Source organism: Lytechinus variegatus, chromosome 10 (genome assembly GCF_018143015.1).
Source record: "Lytechinus variegatus isolate NC3 chromosome 10, Lvar_3.0, whole genome shotgun sequence".
NCBI classification, from domain to species: Eukaryota; Metazoa; Echinodermata; class Echinoidea; order Temnopleuroida; family Toxopneustidae; genus Lytechinus; species Lytechinus variegatus.
Window position 1 is genome coordinate 6,992,877 of NC_054749.1, and position 13,393 is coordinate 7,006,269.

The window sequence follows — 13,393 nt, forward strand, 5'->3', positions numbered from 1 at the left end:
AAAATTTGCAAAAGAGTATCAAAATCAGTGACAGACTAGCTAATACATAAGGCTATTCAAACTGCCCCCTATTCCCCTTAACTTGACCCAACCCCCCCCCCCAAAAAAAAGTCTCCATGTACGGAACTGATTTTGATTTCTTTACACAAATACCATCTTCAATTAAAATATAATAAATAGAGTATAGGGTATTCCATTTACCCTGTAATAAGTAATCTGAGTATTAATGTGTACCCCATTGGTGTATTTTTCTACAACATTGATGTAAATTGTAAGTAGTCTCACAGTCATATCTGAAGTAACTCACTACTGATACCATGAGGTTATCAGTGCCCTTATTCCCAGAAAACAAGAGTGTGTCCAATGTGATCATCATTTGGTACAACACATGGCATACATATTCGCTTTCTAATTTGCTTGCCTGACATTGCAGCAACCATTGTATTGTGACCCATATTCTAATAATAGTTATACTGCCCTCAAAGTTCCCAACTGAAGAGGTGATATTTAATGAGCATGTCACGGATGCTAGCTTTTAGAGATGGTAATGTCTGTAGGGAGACAGAAATCAGGTGAAAAAACATGAATTGTAAAGAATTGTTATATCAACAGGCAACTCATTATGCCAAATCAAAATTGCAATATTTTCATTCAAATTATATTATATTTGACTAAATTCTACATTTTTTTTATATAATTCTATAACAAAAATATATTACTTTTTGAAAGATGTCACTGGAACATGTAAATTATATTTCACTAGACTATTTCATAGCTGAGCTTTACTCAAATAGATATTTGAGTATGTGAATTTGAAGCACAGTCATTTGTAAAGAATATTGCACTCTCTATATGAAGAAACGTTTGTCTGCAATAACTGATAGTAATAGAATGACCTTCAAATTCGATGCAAAGGATTTATATTTCAAATCACAAGTACTGAATTCATGGAATGATATGGATATAAGTAAAATTGAATCTTTTGCTCTCAACACAAAGATAAATCCGAAGAGTTACCTCAAAATTTTTGACTGCTAACTGCTGCCTTCAACGTTGACCGAAGTAAGCCGATTTGACATTGTGACGTAGCGATCGATAATCAGGTCGTAGACACTCTGAAGCTTGTTTCGCCCTCCGTCCCTATTGAGAGGTTTGAACGCCTGGATGTAAAATGTCTACGACCTGATTACTGATCGCTACGTCATTCAGTTAAATCCGGTCACTTCGGTCATCGCTGAAGAAGGCCCCAGTAAGCAACCGAGAATTTCAAGGCAACTCTTCCAATTTTTCTTGATGTTGGGAGCAAAAATTAAATTCTACTTATTTTCCACAAACAAAGATGAACTTTCATGATGATCTATGGATACATTTCCAGAAGAATCAAAAGCAATAACAAAACAGTACTAATTTAAATATGTGTCCCGCAGACACATATGTTATTATAAGACACTATATACTGCAGTGTATACTTAGTGTATAATTTTGTTACTGGCCTTAAACAATCCCATTTATCATTGCCTTCCAAGCATTTTTCTCCAGCACAAGTATATACACCATAAATAGAAAAAAAGGTAAGATAGTACATTTCACATGGTTAGTTTGTAACAGACATAGCATATCATTTACTAGTACACATGAAAGATTAAAGGATTGATTAGTATTGAGAAAAATGAATAAATGAATGGATGGATGGATGAATGAATGAATGAACAAACGAATGAATGAACAAACGAACGAATGAATGAATAAATAAATAAACGAACAAACGAATGAATAAATGAATAAAATTCATTATAAAAGAAAGGTTGATTCACAGATTGAATACATTAATAAATATGCCTTTAACCAAAAAGTTGAATGAAATCTGGAATCACAGGAATACAAGAAAAATATACCACTCAGTAAGTGAAATATGAAATAGAATACAAGCTCATATCTTAATCAATACAAGAACTTGAAATTGAATAGAAAACAGATTAATAGAATGAATACATGTAATATAATTTGGTCATACATATACATTGGAATAGAATTTTGTTTGCAATTTGTAATTATCACCAAATAGGCCTTATATTTGTCAGTTCATGATCACATTGTTTAAATAATTTAACATAACTTTTTATGATACTGTACCTTGGCTTTGTACATTAAAGAAAACAGTGTTGATTGAATTTACAACAAAAAAAAATCTGCTGAAAATAGTGCTATACAATAAAACTCACTTGTTATATTATATCGTTATAAATTTTACATTCTCTTTTTGTTCAATTAATATGATAAACAACCCAATTCAATGTCTGGATAGAAATGGAATGTTTTTGTTGGAAAATTCATATAACATTTCTGGTGTATTTTAGACATTGCAAGGTGCATGAAAGATAGTTGAACATTTACATGTCTACAATACATAAAATCATATATTGCAAATAATTCATTGAAATTGATATACCCATTCTGTTAAAGCAAAATAAATAACCATATATCTGTATGTGATTGAATTGTGCATAAAAGTGATTAAACATCCTTGTTATATACATAATACATTGGTCAATCACATCAATAAATCGCCCACTGAGCATGCTATTCTCCATTTTTGCAAATTTTCCCAACATATTAATCACTGGATTGTTATGGAAATTGCAAAATGTGATACAGGTTGATTAAATTCGCATACATTCGTAATTTCAAAGCTTTGTTATTCTGAAGGTTCGTAAGTCTGAAAACGATATGAGGTTCATAATTCCGAAGGTTCATTAGTCCGAAATTGTAATGATTAACGAACGTTATTTCGTTTTCGGACTAACGGGAATTACGAACCTCATTTTGTTTTCGGATTAACAAACCTTCAGAACAACGAACCTTATTTGGTTTTCAGACTAACGAACCTTCAGAATAACGCCACAAATATTTGGATTAACGAACCCTTTTACGTTTTTAGGTATAGGAAATTTACGTGTTTCAGAATTACAAACCTTCGGAATAAAGAATCCTCGGAATTGCGAACCTTCGGAATTACGAAGTGTAACCAATTCAATCTTGCAAACAATATGTTCATACATGTAAATGTACTATTTTCAAACTCAATAACACATGAGGGAATTCAAACATATTTCAGAGACACAACTTCAATAAAATTATATGATACAAATAAATAAATTAGTCACGAAATTAATTATTCTAAAATGGCAACTTGAAGACTTGGCAATATTTGAACACCTTTTCCATTGTCATTAAAGCATTGCACATATTCTATACCTCATAATTTCTACCCTCCCTGAACAAATTCTTTGGCAGTTACACATCTGATTTTCTTTTTAAATTAGATTTTATCTAAATGCAGCTAAAATGAAAATAGAAGAAAAGGAACATATTCTTATTCTCTTAACACAGATACAACAAAAGATTTATAGGCCCATATTCTGAAGTTGGGTTTGAACTTAGACCATGGTCTTAACTCTGTGCTAAAATTATGGGAAGCCAAGTGTTTCAAAATTTTGTTTACAGTGAATGCTTCTCATGTTTACTGCGCTCTTTACTAATTCTTTCATAGTGAAGACAATTGTCATACTTATCCTTCCCAGGCAGTTAATGTTTTTGGAGTCAAATGAGCTGATACATTGAACCTCTACTGTTAGAGATCTATGTAACAACTGGCTTTCCATAGTTAAACTACAACTTAAAACCCTAGTTTAAATTATACCAGACTTCAGAATACGGAACATAGAACACAAATCAAAATAATCTATCTCTTCATTTCATTGGTAGCATGTGCATGAAATATCTTGAATCAATAACAACAAAAAATCTTTATGTACATATTGAAAATTAAATTAACTAGTGTTACGAAAAATAAATCAAGACTTTTGATTGAATTACATACATAATTCATGACAGTGTTTTGAGTGTTTAAATGGAAACCTGAAGCCTGTTGCATAAAACTTTTTACCTGAGAAAACTCTGGTAAAAACTGAAAACTAAGGTTAGTCTGATTTCCGCCATTGACTTTAGCACATGGCAAAAACTCCGGTAAAAACAACCTGAGTTTTCTCAGGTAAAAAGTTTTATGCAACGGGCCCCTGGTGGGTGATTCATAAAGCTGTTTGTAAGATACAAATGACTTTACGCACAAATGGTGATCCTTTGAGCTATGTGATATCCCTATGTAATTGATTTATGTCCTAAGGTCCTTCGGAGGGGACCTTAAGCCGTCGGTTCTCTGGTTGCTTGTTTACAAGCATTCATGCTTTCTTAGCAATCAGGTAAAAAATATCACCAATGTTCCAGTCGTACGTAAAGTTGAGCGTAACTTTACGAACAGCTTTATGAAACACCTCCCCGCTAACGAAACACAAGAAAGCCAGTGTAATTCGTTGGTTCCATGACGTAAGCTCTGGCGACAATTGCTCGCTATAGACTTCACACACAAATCGAACGACCAACTTCAACCCTGGGTTTAACACTATACCCTACCCTGAACCTAAAAATAACATAAAACCCTATTGCGACCCAAGCCCTAACCCTACATCTCTGACCAAATCAAGCCCAGAGCAATTGTCGCAGGAGCAAATGTCGTGTCAACGTTCCTTCATGGCTTTTCACTTTCGATGAAGGAACACTCCAGATGCAACAAAAGCTAAACAGAACTACACATGCACATCTAATCGTGAAACCGCAGAAACGAAGATTGATTCAAATCACAAACAAAATACTGCTATTAAACACCCTTTACTTAATCACTTGTTGAAAACTTACAAATTATGTTTGTGAGTGATTTATGTACACAGTGGCAAATATTTATGATTCATTAAATGGTCAGTGCTTCCACAACCCATGGCACATTGCCAAACCCAAGTGGTAATAAGTTTCAGCTGTATAGGAGCAGTAGTGATACTCTTATGAATGAACTCATGGCACAGTCACAATGGCAAGACTGACTTCAAACTGATCAATGATATGCCATTGAAACCAATGTAAAGGCTGGAGTCGGGTTCGTCGGTGTGACTGGCCCATAGATCTAACCTTCCCTGGTTATTATACATGGGGATGGCAGTGAGTGGCAGGAAATATTGTGGTTTCTTAATGGCATATTTCTATAACCCCTATGGCAGGCTTAATTTTGAGGTTTCATAAAATGGCAGATTAATTTTCTTGGCAAGCTTCCAAAGATTTTTTATACTATACTTCCTCAACTTCTGGCTAGCATCCACACACTTACATCTTATGTTTACACTGAAATAAGAGGATGTTTTCAATTCGATTGTCGACCTTGGACAGTGACGAATATTGAACTTGAAATTTGGGATAGACACCATGCGGTTTAGATAATCCTCACTGGATAGTAGAGAAAGCAATTGACTCATTTGTGTCACAAAGTCACCTCCAAAAGGGTAACAATGTAGCCCCAGACCCCTCCTCTCCCATCTACTAATATGCTCAGAGGAATACCTGCTCCCTTTAAATCTTAATAATAAAATAAATCAACTTAACTCTCTAATTCTTTTTCATAGTTTAATCAAACCTTCACCAATATTTTTCTTTATTTTCATTTTTTATTTTTATCTTTATTTCTTATTTCTACTTTTTTTTTGCTTACATTTAAGTCAACTTATTGTCACGTGAACTTCCCTTTTACATCAAGAAAAAGAAGGATGGTCTAAAGTGGTGCTCAAAAGTTAGTGCATCCCACCAGAAAATGAACACAAAGTGTTCAAGTTATCCCATGTTTTAGATACTTAATTGTAAATTCAGGTAACAAAATATTACATTCAATACAGTTTGTTTCTCAAGGCTCACCGAACATGTTAGAGTTATTGTCAACATTCAACACTCGACATGAAGAAGTGCATTTTGTGGTGGAGTTCACTAACTTTTAGGCACAAATGTATTTTCCGCTACATAAAAAAAAGAAGGGGGGAGGAAGCTTGATAAATGTACATGAACCTAGGGATTCCCCAAAGGCATTGATTCAAACTTAAACCCAGGGAGCTTTTCATGAAACGCTGATTTCCACTGCTTGTTATAAGCTAGTGAAATCTGTACATTTAATTGGCTGAGAGCAAATTTGTCAGTAGAAATCACTGACTACTTGCTTCATCTGATGCTCTCCATATGGGTACCCTTCTTCCTCTGAATCAGGGCCCTGTCTTACAAAGATCTACGATTGATCCGATCATTCGTAAATATGGAAAGCCAGCAACGTCAGCATCTTATAAACGCATGTTTGTTCAAAATATCTTCTAGATATAATGTATATCCATAAATTCATTGTTTTCTTGACAGTTTGGAGTTTCCCCTCTGTTTACAAAAGACATCTTGCAAATTTCCTGTAGAAAGAAATTATGACACTGATGGCTTTCCATAGAGTTTACTGATTGGATCAATCGTAACTCTTTGTAAGATGGGGCCTTGATATCTACCTTCAACTTTCATTCATTCAATGAATGTTTACCAAGAACCATACCCTCCTAATTCAGACTATTGGTTTCATAGTGTCCTCTATCCTCAAGTGGGATTGAAATTCCACACAGAGTAGCCCACTGAGACTGGGAGGGGCCAAAACCATGCAGGCTCCTCCCCCTTCCTAACCACAAACTCCTGATTGGCCGATAGTTCCCCTATCTATCTAATTATCCTTGCAATCTTGGATGTTGAAGGAAATCACTGAATGCCCATTTGTGTAGTGCAGTGAAAACATCAGGGTCATATGATATATGCACTGTCAGTGATGGAGGGGACCTGTTCATTCATTCAAGTTGGTGTATATATGCTTAAAAGAATATTTTAAAACCACACACAGCACCTTCAAACCAAATGAATCTCTGCCTTTTTTGTTCTGGACAAGGGCCGGGGTAAATTCATTATACCACAAATAGGGTGGACATTAAAGGGCACCATTTGTAAGCTTTCCTATGAAGTTCCCCTTTACTAAAGGTGAATATTTAATGATGTCAAAAACGTTATCAAACTGTGTTACAATAATATTTTGGGTTCAAGGTACAGTATGCTTACATTATATGAACTATTTCTTGAAAAGTCCATGTTAACTGAATAGCATACTAAAGCCTCTCAACACAACTTGAGCATTTCACCAAGCTGCTATTTGCATAACAAATTTGCTTTCCTGCAATGACAATGTTCAACTTATTATGTACAACCCAATGTATATTAGAGTGAAAATAAAACATACCAACATTCCAAGGCCTTCACATCATTTGTAATAATAGAATATTCCTTTCTTTTGGCATGTGTTCTTGAAATGTGATTGATCAATATCTCGCAAATATTCATGTTTGCCAAGAGTTGTATGTCTTACTTAAGGACATGATTATCTGCGTGTTTACATAATATTATACATGCCATTAAAGATTTAACATCGGGGTCGACAAACTTTCTACAGGAAGAAGGGCAGGGTCCAATTATCCCGCAAGGGAATATAGAAATGGGACTGAAGAAGTGATCATACCAAATCAGCTGTTCAACAAAGCACAGATGTTCTTTTGTAGGCGGAGTTCAACAAAATTTCGTCTTCCCCAAATGAGTCCAAATTCCTGTATGTTGACATTCTAAAAATATAACATTGTTTTCATGGCTGAATGTTCACCCGCTGATTCGAAAAACACATGGCTTTAGTAAGAATCATTATGACATGAGCACAGGCATTGTTATCCTCGGGAAGAGCACACAATGGAAAAATGAATCTAAAAACATGTTTTGCACATCTGTGAATGTGACATTATTCTTTGCATCAATACTTTTCATAAGGAGGCAACAATAAGCCTCTTCACTCAGTAATGAAATGTATAACAAGTGCTCATAAATTAGTCCTGTCATACATGTACATGTCCTTGTGCAGCATCCCATGGACCTCGAGTTATCGGACAGTGATGGAATATTAATTATAAATATAACAAAATCACCATAGAGGAAAAGATTAGGTTAAAACAAAGTTGTGACATATGAAAATACCATGAAAAAAGTCCCATGACTTTGTATATGCATTGGCAAATCAATATCCTTCATACATGAACAGGGAACTAAAAAAAATATTAATACACCTTGTGACCAATAGATTTCACCATGAGAGGGGGAAGGTCTGTTGCCAGGGGGATGTGATGGTGCCCTGGAAGTGCAATGACGAACCCATCCAAGGTCAGAGGTCATGGTGGGTCATGAGAAGGTCAAATGTTAGAGATCCCAACTGAAGAGGTGGTGCTTGATAAGCATATCCTGTACGCTGTCTTTTAACGATTTTTGGCTCTGAGAGATGAGATGGTGGGAAGAAGGAAAAAAGAAGGAAAATGAGAGAGAGGTTTGTTATGAGCTAAAAAGGTCATGATGAACACCAATAAGAATTACGAACACAGTAGAAATAGTTTATCCAGAACACCAAATGTGAGTGTACATGTAACTTGTACCAAAGAGCACCTGTGAGCACATGTTGAACCGATGCTTCATAACTATTTTGGAAAGGATATGTTTCAAGCTTTTGTTTGAAGGTTCAATTGCATTTTTTCCCTTTTTCTCAAAGATATGACTATTTGAAATTATTGAAAGGATTCTTAGTTATGAAGGATTTCATTTCAAACTGCAAAACAACAAAAGTGCAAATAAAAGCCCTTTTGTATAAATTCCTCCCGATGTGCAGATTGGAAACAAAAATTGAGCATGAAAGGGTTCTGTTAAATATAGAATTGCTTCCTGAAAAGTTTTAAATGGTTTGGACAATAAATAGTAAATGAACCTAGAAACCAAATAAAGTACCACAAAAGCAAACAGAAATAAAATGTTTCTGGTGAAATGTGCAATATTCAAACATACTATATCCAGGCCTGCTATATCAAAAATACAATTTTCCCTTTTATTAGCATTTAGTTGATATGTAGTTTATGTTTGCTCATCATTTTTGTACGAATATGAAATAGTCAAGCTGAATCATGTCTCTCCTGTATTGCGTATTAAATTCATATAGGTACAAGGACTGTCATAGGACAACATGATTTAGAGTTGAAAAACATGATTATCATTTCATTGTGCATGTAATTGGTATGTAGTTCATCTTCAGTACAAGTTGAAAACATGATTTCTTTTTCCTTTTGAAATTAATCTACATGAAGTCATAGAGGGTTCAAATTTTGGAGACGCTATTTCAGTACGTCCTCGTAAAAATAAAAACACAATGTATTCACCTTTTGTCTAAATAGAGGGTAAAAGATGATATGCACATCTGTATTCTCTGAACCCTAAATGACATGGTGACTTTCAAGCATAACCCCCATTGAAAGATAGCATAAATCATAACATGTCAATTGTTCAGTCATGTAGCATCTAATCAAATGAAAATCACATTTGTGCAAATAAGAGGTTAGTATATCCTTGCAAATATTAAAGATTCTATTTTTGGAAAAATCATGTGGTTAGACATTTTTGCAAACATATAAGCAGTATTATGTATATCTAGTTTGACTATATATATACATATATATATATATATATATGGTTTAATAATTACAGAGATGATACATCAATAAAGGTTAAAACAATGGAAGATGGAAAGGGAAAAAAAAGGCTGTAGAATTTTCAATTGATCGGCTTTATGTACATTACTACTATACTGTACATGTGCAGCCATGAAAGTAAATAGAATTATGTATTCAATGTTTCAATAAATACATTATACATGGTTGCTAGTAGAATGTTACGAGGATTAATAGGAAACACAGTGGCAAAAAAATTCCCATGAATAAATAATCGATTAAAGAAAAAAAGAAAATCCAATAACCACTCGACATTTACATGCAGCAGAGCACTATTTTATTTCTTCATCAATTTCTATTCTAGTTCTATAAAGCAAAGCATAACCTCTTCTTTTCAGTTTTACAATCTATTGTCTCTTCCATCTCTCAAACTTTCTCAGAATATATATATTTGCAAAAAAATATATATGGTCATCCCCATAATAACTGTCAGATTGCCTTGGTATTTTTATTCATTTACATTTGTTTATTTATTTATTTATTTATATTGTTTGTTGTTTGGGGGTTGGGGATGAAAAGGATATTGGCTGCCTCAAAAATGATGAATGCTGTTCTCTGCTCTGTAACACATGATTTAGCAATCAATCACATAACAGATTATCATGCTTGATTGCATAGATCACAATGTACAACTGGGCCCCATCTTACACAGAGTTGCGATTGATCCGATCATTCACAACTATGGACGGCCAGCAACGTCAACATCTATTACGCATGTTTATTCAAAATATTTTCTAATTATGATGTATATTCATGCATTCATTGTTTTCTTGAAAATTCAGTGTGCTTCTCTTTGTTTACTAAGGACACTGCAAATTTCCTGTAGAAAAAATTATGACACTGATGGATTTCCAGAGTTACAAATTGATTGTAAAATCAATCACAAGATCAGTCAAAGGGATTTGTGTTACCATACCCTGAGCCTCCTTTTAAATTAATTCATTATGCATTTCATAGCAATAGCTTCAATCTCAAACTCCATTTATCATTGGCAATACAAGCCAAAATTACTGACAATGTTTTTTTTTTCAATATCACTTGAAGGAGATTTGGTGATAAATAATTCTGATATTCAAAAAAAAAAACATCTCAAAACTAGAGCAGCCACATGAATTTATGGCAAAACCAATGATTTTCCTTTGAAATAACTACCCTACCATACTGCAGGTAAGGGCCATGCAATATAGATGTGGTAAATGAAAAAAATAGCCTTAATGAGAGAACAAAAAAAATTATTGATTGTAAATAAAAATAGGTTATTTTTCCCCACCAAATAAAAGTAATGTGAAGTTAAATATTAGATGATGTAATAATAACATGCAACTTGTATCAAAACTAAGCATGCATTTTCCTGATGCTTTAAGCATGCAAAGCAGGTTTATATCCAGTTGGTCAACAAGCAGTTGGTCTACTACTCAAATAGCCTAAGGGTGTATTCAATGTCGATTTTCAAATTTGCACAGCAACAATGATCATGATTGAAAACGTGATTACAAAACACAGATATGAGAAAAAAATACATGGAGTGTTCAATGTCCACTATTCCTGGTCGGAAAAGTAAACATCTTTCATATCACGATTCGGAGGAAAATTTAAATGTTGAAAAAGACGAGTTTGTAAACGCGATCAGCTCAAATTTACGACATTGAGAGTTGCGAATGCAACATTGAACACAATTGCGTTTTGAAACGTCTTTAAATTTGCTCTCGCAGTGGAAGCCTACACAAACGGGTGCCAGAACCGACCTTTCTTGTGATGGGTCAAATAGAGCACGCAAGCTGCACTAACGATAGCTGGAAATTTAAAGAAGATCAACATATACAGTAAACTGCTTTATATTCTCGACACTGAATGGTGCACCTCTGATCGTGTTTGTGTTCGGTGTTTAGGAATTGAGTTTTCAATCATAATAATAATAATAATACATAACATTTATAACGCGCTTACTACTGTTGTTTCTAAGCGCACTGTGTTCTGTTTATGGTTTGTACTTGGGTTGAAAAAAAGAGTGGCAGGGGATAATGAAACAGGTAATACAACTATTGTAATAATCAAAACTCAAAACTGGTGTGCACCTCAATTGACCGACCCACAACTGTGAATTATCTGTTAAACAGGTAGGTTTTGAGTAGGGTTTTGAACTGATTCACAGACTTGGCATTATGAATGTAAGATGGTAGCTTATTCCAAAGGGAAGGGGCAATTGAAGAAAAAGCGCGGTCACCATATTTTGTAGAGGTTCGAGGTCCAGGAGTTAACTGTATTGTAGACGATGAACGAAGAGGTCTTGAGGAGGTACTAGAACGTAAGGAAATGAGATCTGTAAGATATTTTGGGGCTTGGCCATTGACATTTTTGTAGGTGAGGAGGAGAACTTTGAATCATGATTCATGTTGCTGTTTAAATTTGAAAATCAACATTGAACACACCCTTACACCAATGGGACTACGTCCATTTGGTCAACTATCATCAATTGGGTCTAATTGCCATTTGGTCTACACTACACTTGGTCTAATTCTCATTTAGTCTAATGCCCGGTTGGGTTAATTTTCACTTTGTCTATTAATAATGTGTTATTTTGTCAAATGAGTTTCGTTCCTACACAGGGGGCTGTTTCACAAAGCTGTTGGTAAGTTACAAGTGACTTTACAAACACAAGGTGACTGTATCTTGAGTTAAATGTTATACACCAGATATTGAATGGTGTTGATTTAGTTCAGAAGAAACATTCACCAGTCATCCGTTAAGTTGCTTGTAACTTACCAGCAGCTTTATGAAACACTCTCAAATCCATCTAATTATAGATAAATAAGTGGTGTTTAATAGGCCAAATGGATGAGACAGAATGGGTATAGCCTAAATGGTGATTAGACGAAAAAGTAAATAAACTATAAATGGCAAATTAGAGCAGGTGGGTGTTTCATGAAAGTTTTCAGCACTGACTAAATTGTCAGTGCTGACAATTTCAGTGAAATCGTTGATTTTGATTGGCTGAAAGGCACTGGCCTCTGACTGTTGCTATAGTAACTGTCAGAGAAAGACAACTTGTCAGTGCTGACAACGTTCATGAAACGGTCCCCTGAATGTCATTAGATGAACTTGTTGTAGGCAGAATGTGATTAGACCAAGTAGAAGACCAAATGGGCAGTTGACAAAAAGATTGTAGACCTATATGCAAACTGCTGCAAAGCAAGCTTTTCAATATTTGACTATATTGCATACCAATGCATTGATATTTACCTGTGGAGGATTCACTGCTCGTCCCCAAGTCTGTTGAGCAATTAATGAGATAATCTTTTTAATTACTTTCATATTGCATTTCACCAATACTGCATCAAGGTTATTCTGCAAAAGGTTATTATCCACCATCAACTGGGTTGAAATAGCTGAAACTCCTCTCACCTTGTCATTTACCTTTAAACTCAGTCAAGTTTTGTTCTTTTATGAATCAGTTATTTTCTTTCTTTCTTTAGGGCCTCTCACAGCGTTCTGTGCAAGCCTTGCATGTGACCAGCGGGTAACTATTTTTGCTACCCACAGGTCCCCCATATTGAGAGTACCTCAAACGCATCCCACACGCAGAAACGCTCACAAGTCTGATTTGCACACAAAAAAGTTTCGAACATGATCAAAACTCACCTACAAGGCTTGCACAGAACGATGTGACAGGTCTTTTCTTTTTCTCTCTGGCCTGTCTCTCTGGCCCGTATTCTCATAGGTTTCAATTGTACCCTGGCACAGCATCATGGATGAAAGGAGAATGAAACCATTGGAACAAGATGGCTTGCCGTGAAAACAGAAAAATCAAAGAAACAGATCAACGAAAGTTTGAGAAAAATCGGACAAATAATGAGAAAGTT

General features: G+C 34.7%; 1 protein-coding gene across 5 annotated transcripts in view; it reads right to left on the reverse strand.

Annotated features, from left to right (window-relative positions):
- Nucleotides 1-412: 412 nt before the first annotated feature.
- The window catches only part of LOC121423034 (small G protein signaling modulator 3 homolog), an 89,212-nt gene continuing 76,231 nt past the window's right edge, over nucleotides 413-13,393 (reverse strand). For all 5 annotated transcript variants that reach the window (XM_041618310.1, XM_041618309.1, XM_041618312.1 and 2 more), the window contains 2 exons: nucleotides 12,774-12,803; nucleotides 413-551 (listed from right to left, as the gene is read on the reverse strand). In XM_041618310.1, coding sequence (XP_041474244.1) covers nucleotides 480-551; nucleotides 12,774-12,803 — 102 coding nt within the window. In that variant the 3' untranslated portion in view covers nucleotides 413-479. The remainder of the gene's footprint in view (nucleotides 552-12,773; nucleotides 12,804-13,393) is intronic.